Source organism: Theropithecus gelada, chromosome 5, assembly GCF_003255815.1.
Source record: "Theropithecus gelada isolate Dixy chromosome 5, Tgel_1.0, whole genome shotgun sequence".
NCBI classification, from domain to species: domain Eukaryota; kingdom Metazoa; phylum Chordata; class Mammalia; order Primates; family Cercopithecidae; genus Theropithecus; species Theropithecus gelada.
Window position 1 is genome coordinate 55,842,828 of NC_037672.1, and position 7,346 is coordinate 55,850,173.

At 39.5% G+C, this 7,346-nt stretch overlaps 1 protein-coding gene across 5 annotated transcripts in view; it reads left to right on the forward strand.

Annotated features, from left to right (window-relative positions):
* MAPK10 (mitogen-activated protein kinase 10) overlaps positions 1-2,928 on the forward strand; it is a 353,150-nt gene extending 350,222 nt beyond the window's left edge. For 2 of the 5 annotated variants that reach the window (XM_025385432.1, XM_025385428.1), the window contains exon 13: positions 681-2,928. In XM_025385432.1, coding sequence (XP_025241217.1) covers positions 681-823 — 143 coding nt within the window. In that variant the 3' untranslated portion in view covers positions 824-2,928. The remainder of the gene's footprint in view (positions 1-680) is intronic. The other 3 variants (XM_025385430.1, XM_025385429.1, XM_025385431.1) reach the window with 2 other exon arrangements.
* Positions 2,929-7,346: the final 4,418 nt, after the last annotated feature.

The window sequence follows — 7,346 nt, forward strand, 5'->3', positions numbered from 1 at the left end:
TGTCGGCCAGGTACAGTGGCTCACACCTGTAATCCCAGCGCTTTGGGAGGCCAAGGTGGGCGGATCACGAGGTCAAGAGATAGAGACCATTCTGGCCAACATGGTGAAACCCCGTGTCTACTAAAAGTACCAAAATTAGCTGGGCATGGTGGCGTGTGCCTGTAGTCCTAGCTACTCGGGAGGCTGAGGCAGGAGAATTGCTTGAACCCAGGAGGCGGAGGTTGCAGTGAGCCGAGATCGTGCCACTGCATTCCAGCCTGTGGGACAGAGCGAGATTCCGTCTCAAAAAAAAAAAAAAAAAAAAAAAAGCAAATGCCTTGTCCTCACCCAAGGCCAATTATATTAAAATATATGCAGTGCAGTGGGAGCAGGGGAGGCAGTGTGACCAGATATTAGTGTTTTTTTAATAGAAAGTGTTGCATTTGATTTCAAATATAGAGTGAGGTTTGATAACTACTGCACTAGCCTGTGACTAACTTGTGATGAGGGACTTTTTATTGCTATGTCTTGATTGTCACCATTTAATATGCTTCCCTGTGTCAGCTGCTCTATAAAGGCTTGCCAAGTGATTGATGGACTGGACATCCCCTATTGTATTTGCCCATCCCTGAATCCTGAATGGCATTGACATGAGTCTGGTTCTAGATTGAGTCATGTTGGTCTTCATTTTCTTAGCACAGGTGCAGCAGTGAACAGCAGTGAGAGTCTCCCTCCATCCTCGTCTGTCAATGACATCTCCTCCATGTCCACCGACCAGACCCTGGCATCTGACACTGACAGCAGCCTGGAAGCTTCGGCAGGACCCCTGGGTTGTTGCAGGTGACTAGCCGCCTGCCTGCGAAACCCAGCGTTCTTCAGGAGATGATGTGATGGAACACACACACATACACAGACACTCATGCACACTCACAAATGCAGACACACAACATCAAGAAAGCAGCAAGGGAGGGAATCCAAGCCTAAAATTAAATCAATCTTTCAGCCTGCTTCTTCCCCAGAGTTCTGTATTGCAGCTGAGCTCAAATGTATATTTAACTTCTAGTTGCTCTTGCTTTGGTCTTCTTCCAATGATGCTTACTACAGAAAGCAAATCAGACACAATTAGAGAAGCCTTTTCCATAAAGTGTAATTTTAATGGCTGCAAAACCAGCAACCTGTAACTGCCCTTTTAAATGGCATGACAAGGTGTGCAGTGGCCCCATCCAGCATGTGTGTGTCTCTATCTTGCATCTACCTGCTCCTTGGCCTAGTCAGATGGATGTAGATACAGATCCGCATGTGTCTGTATTCATACAGCACTACTTACTTAGAGATGCTACTGTCAGTGTCCTCAGGGCTCTACCAAGACATCATGCACTGGGGTACCACATGGTCCATTTCATGTGATCTATTACTCTGACATAAACCCATCTGTAATATATTGCCAGTATATAAGCTGTTTAGTTTGTTAATTAATTAAACTGTATGTCTTATAAGAAAACATGTAAAGGGGGAATAATTGGGGGGAGCGAGATCTCTCAGACCCTTGAAGATGTAGCTTCCAAATTTGACTGGATTAAATGGCACCTGTATACCAATTTGTAGAAAGAACATATGTGATACTTATGTAAAGTGTGGGGGGAGTGGGTAGTAGTTTTCAGGCACGAAATGGTTTGGCCTTTAGGAGGCAGGTGTGAATAAAAGCTGAGAGACTTTTCTGTGACAGTGAAGAGTAGGAGAGACTGGAGAGTAGTGTGCGTTGTGGACTAAGACTAAAAGGAGGTTATTACCCAGATACTAAGAGACACTGGTGTCCCTATTTTGGAGATTTGGCCCTATTCCCATTTGTCATTTCTCAATTACTGGTCACAACAAGAGGCCACTGGAGAAAGTGGCAGGTGGTGAAGCAAGGTTGTTGCGTGTGCTTTTGATGATAAGAATCTCTCTCTGGAACCGAGCAGAATTGCCTCCGTGTGAATTCCTTCAGAATGAAGCCTGCCTACACTACTTTCAGGTTGTGGATTGTGTTTTCCATGTGTGGGCTGCTTCCCTGGTTCATACTCTACCAAAGTTTTGTTTTGAGAAATAATATCACTTTCCTCTTCTGAAATTAAAAAAAAAAAATCAATAAGAATAAAACCCCCAAAGCACAGTGTGAGTCTCAGGTTAGCATTTTAAAACATCTCCAGAGACATTGTTATTCCTCAGGAGTTTCCCCGACTCTTTAATGTGGCTAATGTTTCATGTTTATTTATTTATTTTCATAAGTATGAGCAATTGAAGAAGGGCTGATCATCTGAGTTTTGTACTGCAGTAGATGTAAGAGCAATAACTCTGCCCATAAATTTACTGCTGCCAAATAGTTCTAGCAATATGAGTTTGTCTTAAAAGCCATGAAGCATTAATGTCAATGTTTAGCAAAATCTCCTGAATTTAGCTTAAATTAAATGAAAGTGCTTTCCTGAGCACTTAAGGAGGCACTGTGGAACATCTTGGTTATATACAAGGCAATACCAAGGTGATCTCAGCAATAATTGGTTCAGGCTTCCCTTCTTATTCACTTCGAAGTATCCATCACAGTTATTTGCACTCTGACCATGTTGGTGCTCACCAAAGTGGTGATATCTCACCTGAAGAAGTGAAAGACAGGAAGTGGATGGTTGATGAGTGTGAACTGACTGGTAAATAGAATACCCCCAAAACAGAGCAAACAAGAATGCCAGTGCTCTGAAAACTGCCTTAAATATAATAATAGGGAACTTTCTTTCTCTCTTCAAGCAATAGAGTCCACAGGGAACTGCACCCACCTGCACCATCGCCATGCCAGCGGTGCTGCCATTCTGAGATTGTTTCACACAGATTCAGTACATGCGATCATTTGCTCAAAATAAAGAGAAGAACATTCCTTTGTGCAGCTTGCCCCCTGGAATAAAAATGGCCCATTTTCTCTATTTTGCTACCATTTTTGGGTTAATATTGCAGAAAACCTGATTGTTAAAAATGCCTCCTCAGTCACATGAGCTCCCTCTCTTTTCTTTCAGTCCTATTCTGTTTTTTTTTTCCCCCAAAAACAAACAAACAAACAAACAAACAAAAAGACCAAAACACTTCTCCTCTCTGTATCTCTAATTCTTTACTCATTTTCTTTCTCTGTACTTTTCTCTTGATGTATCTGTGGCCTCCCCCCTCCTTTGCCTTATGCCACGTGGGATTAAGTGCAGAGAGCAGGAAGCTGCTTTAAAGAGAGTCTTAAGGGGAATTTCGTCAGCCCCAAGATGACATCACAACACAGAAGGAAGTCTCCAGCCAGCATCTTCAAAGTGCTTGACAGGCTATCTCTCGCATCTGCAGAAATGGTGAATTTCCCCCTCAGATTAAACCAGGCAAGAACTAGACAGGGCCCCTTCCCCGCTGTTAGTACCTTCCCAAAGCTCAGTTAGTCTTAGGTCTTCTGTGCATGGCTCTTGGGAGCTGATTAGCTTTAGCGAGATTTCCCTTATGGACAAGAGAAAAATGGAACAAATTCCTCGAATATAAGTATCATTTACAAATAGAGGTAAGGATTTGGCCCCCAGTATTTTTGCAAGATCAATTTTATTAGGTGATTAAATCAAGGTAGATGATGAAACAACAAAGAGAATCACCACTGTAAAAGCCCCCACGTCCTTTTCCCACTAGGTCTGCTTTCCTATAATATCTCTAGGAGGTGATGATATTATCACATTCACAGAATATAGTATGTTCTGCATTCACTTATCTGTCTTGTTAACACACACACACACATCCCAAATATTTCTTAGTCACCTGTTATTTCCCAAGAACATCCCAACTTTTCAGGTAGGCAAGTGTCAAGTCACCTGGACAATATTCCTGAAAAAAGTGAAGGTCCTACCCGGGGTTGGGGTTTATTTTGGAACATGAAGTTGGCACTCTGAGGAGCCTAACCTTCCGTCACTTCTTTAGGGCAGTTGACTGGCAGTGATTGTTAATAAAATCTTTTGCAGTGTTTTGTAGGAAGGATGGCTGTGTATTCATGCACAGGGAGAATTAAGCTGCTGCAAGAGTTTGGCAAAACCACCACCACTTTACTATTAATATGTCTTTACTATTTTTATATGTGTTTTATGGGTCAGCGTGTTCAATTTTAAATAGGAATACTCTAGCCTTACACCGGAATTTCTTCTTGTGGAATAAAAACTGATAATAATCTTTCATCTTCAAGAATCTGATGACTGGGTTTTGTAGGAATGTACCCCACAGTTGGGCCAGAGACTGGCCAATTCCCACCAACTGGAGTAAGCTATTTAATTCAGGGCCAAGAAGCTCGATAGTTTTTTCAATCTGTTATCAGAAAAATATTAGGTAAAGACACTGGTAGTAGCTGACTGGTAAAACCAAAAGTTGGCCTTAGCAAATGGAACTAGTAAAAAATAGATAAAAATACATAAAACCTTTTATGTCCTGTCAAGGAAAAAAATAAGAAAACCTGATTTTTTTTTAAATTTTCACAATTCATTGCAAAACGTAAATTATACAAAATCTATTTCGATTTGAATCTCTTAACATATGAACAGCCACATCTTAAGTGCATTATGCTCTGTAAGGTGTGTTATTAGCCAGCTTTGCTGAAAAATATATCTTCTACAGCTCAGAAAGGAGTAAAACTGCTTTAGAAATTTTTGATCCCATCCACTTTGCACCCAAACAAGAACCTGACCTCCCACTCACAATCCCCCACACACATTTTAATTATAAGAGTTCAACGTTTTCCATAGATATCATTAAACCAAGCAAGGAAACTCCTGTCTGTAAAAACAACAAAAAAGTTACAATGTAAATAGTTATTTTAGCTATTTTCTTTGTGATTAGAGGATAAGATTTTGTTATTTCTTTTGGCACTGAGTCCTTTAACTATCTGAAAATGGTTCACTTTGACCTGTTTCTTTGGTCAGCCAAACTGAAGTGAGGGGCCTCTGTTTATATATAGAATCTTGTATATGTAACTTTATTTATGTGGGACCAATGGCCAGTATATTCTAATGGACACAAATCTCCCAATCCTTATCTAGGAGTATCTGTTCACCTTGCCATGTCCATCTTGCAATGAGACCTAACTTGCACCTGCCTGTTTTTCTGCATGATTGGACTCCAAAGACTATTACCAATGATGAGAATTGTCCTGTGTCAGTGTTTATAAAATGGACTTGAAGCACACACACATGCATACCCACATTCACATGCACCCTTACAATTCTAGATCAACCCTGGAAGGCAAAACCATGTACGTTCAGTTTCTTTGCAAGGTCTGAGCGGTGAGGACTAAATTCAGTCAGCCTAATGGGTAAAATGCAACCTCAGTGATGCTTAATAAGGATTTAAAATCATTCAAGTCATTTCTGTGTTCTTTCTCACACCCTTTCCTTTCTATTTTCTCTTCCTTTATTTTCAAAATGTCTGTGGAACAAGAGGATGAATTGGGGGAGAACTTTTGCTTCTTTTGGCTCTTTTTAGGTAATATGGAGTCTATCTATTGTGATTTCTGTTTCTTATGGATTATTAAAATCAGAGAAAACCTACTTCTCTCAACATAAAACCAAATCCAAACCCCGACATTGTTGGAGTTTCCTGTTGACAATGGTTGTGATGCTGCTCGTTGTCTTGAGTTGCATGTACCGACAGTAGCTCTGAAGGGTCTCATGTTTTCATTTTGGCAACTGGTAAAAGAAACTTGTAGTGTGGTCTGATTGTGCCAGGGAATAAATAAGAAATAAGGAATGACCTACTTACTCACCTTGGGTCAAGAGTGTGTGATATGAATGTGACCATGTAGAAATCTGCGTTTTCATTTGACACTGGTTTCTTCTAAAAATGACCTTCATTTCTGTCTGCAGTTACTAGTTGGATATCCGCAATTCAGTAATTTCTTTTTAAGGTATAAAATCAATGAAGAAAAAAAAGATCACCTTTGGGGGACATTAGGTAAGTAGAGCAGGGTTAAATTTCCTAGATTAATTATCAGATTCCTATTCATTTTAACTATTTTCCAAGAGAAAAGGCAAAAGCCTTTATTTATCTACATGATATCCAACTTTACTATCTCAAACTCCCTGGAGAATTAAAAATATATATTATTTTGTGGTTGGATGAAGAGGTCACTGCACTTGCATTAGTTTGCTTTGCAGTGTCTGAACAATGTTGAAGAGTGGCCCTTCTATTCTGTAAATAATATTTTATTTGACCAATTAACTATTAGAAAGCCTGGAAGATAAACATACACATTATTTTGAGTTATCACATTTATCCTTTTACCTAGATCCTGTTGGAAGAGAGAAAGCAACAGCCTTTTGTTATCTTTGCAACAGCATCTATCCCAGTTTAAATCACAAATCCTTACTCTCTTTTAAAGAAGTCCAGCATAGGTACCTAAAAGTACCCACAGTAATAAGAAGGGAAATTGCATTCCACAAGATTATTGCTCATAAAGAGTCAGAAGGAGTTATTGGTGCATTCCTGATACCATAAATGGTTACTGAACATTTGGTATTTTTGACCAAGTTCACAGTAAGAAGAAAAAAGGGTCTTGGACTCGCTTTTCTTGAAGATTTCTTATGGAGCAACCAACCTAGAAGGATGAATCTGCTTGCCAATAACAACACTGGGTCACAGCCAAGGCAGAGGTTTTTGACATTGCCAATTCATCACGGTGATGTTTCGTATTTGTAACATATCTTTTCTCCACGGATGTTGAAAGGCATACTTGGATGACATATGCTAATAGTGAAACACACTGAAAGTCCCACCATCACAGATCACTTTATGTTGGGAACCACTCTATGTGGCAAGTCATCTGTCCCAGTTCCAGACTAAATTTCAACTGCTCAACCATTTAGATCATTGTAGTCTGTTTAAGGCACTAAAAATGTGCTGTAGAAATTTATATTTCTCAGACACATGAAATGTGATGACACATCCATCAACAAGTCAAACACTCCTTTGAAATTTTCTACCTTATGTCAAATATTTCTTTCTTTTAAAGGCATTCCTATCCTGGTATAAAACCCAACATAAAATAATTTTAGGGAATTTAAGGAATTCAAATTTCACTCCATGAGTACGTGGCTTTATTTCTTCACTGAACTTCTAGTAATGTTCTTCACCTGATCTTGTCTGCAGTGTTTAGACAAGAGTCCAGATCATTTGCAACTCAAAAGCAGGTACAAAATGTTATCCATCTTAAAAACCCCTCACATATTCCCTAGAAGAGTGTCCCACACATAATTTGCCTTCCATTAACACTTGTGAACACATCCTGGTGAAAATATTGTCTATGAACAATTATACCAAAAAATCAATTTTTATAATGCAAA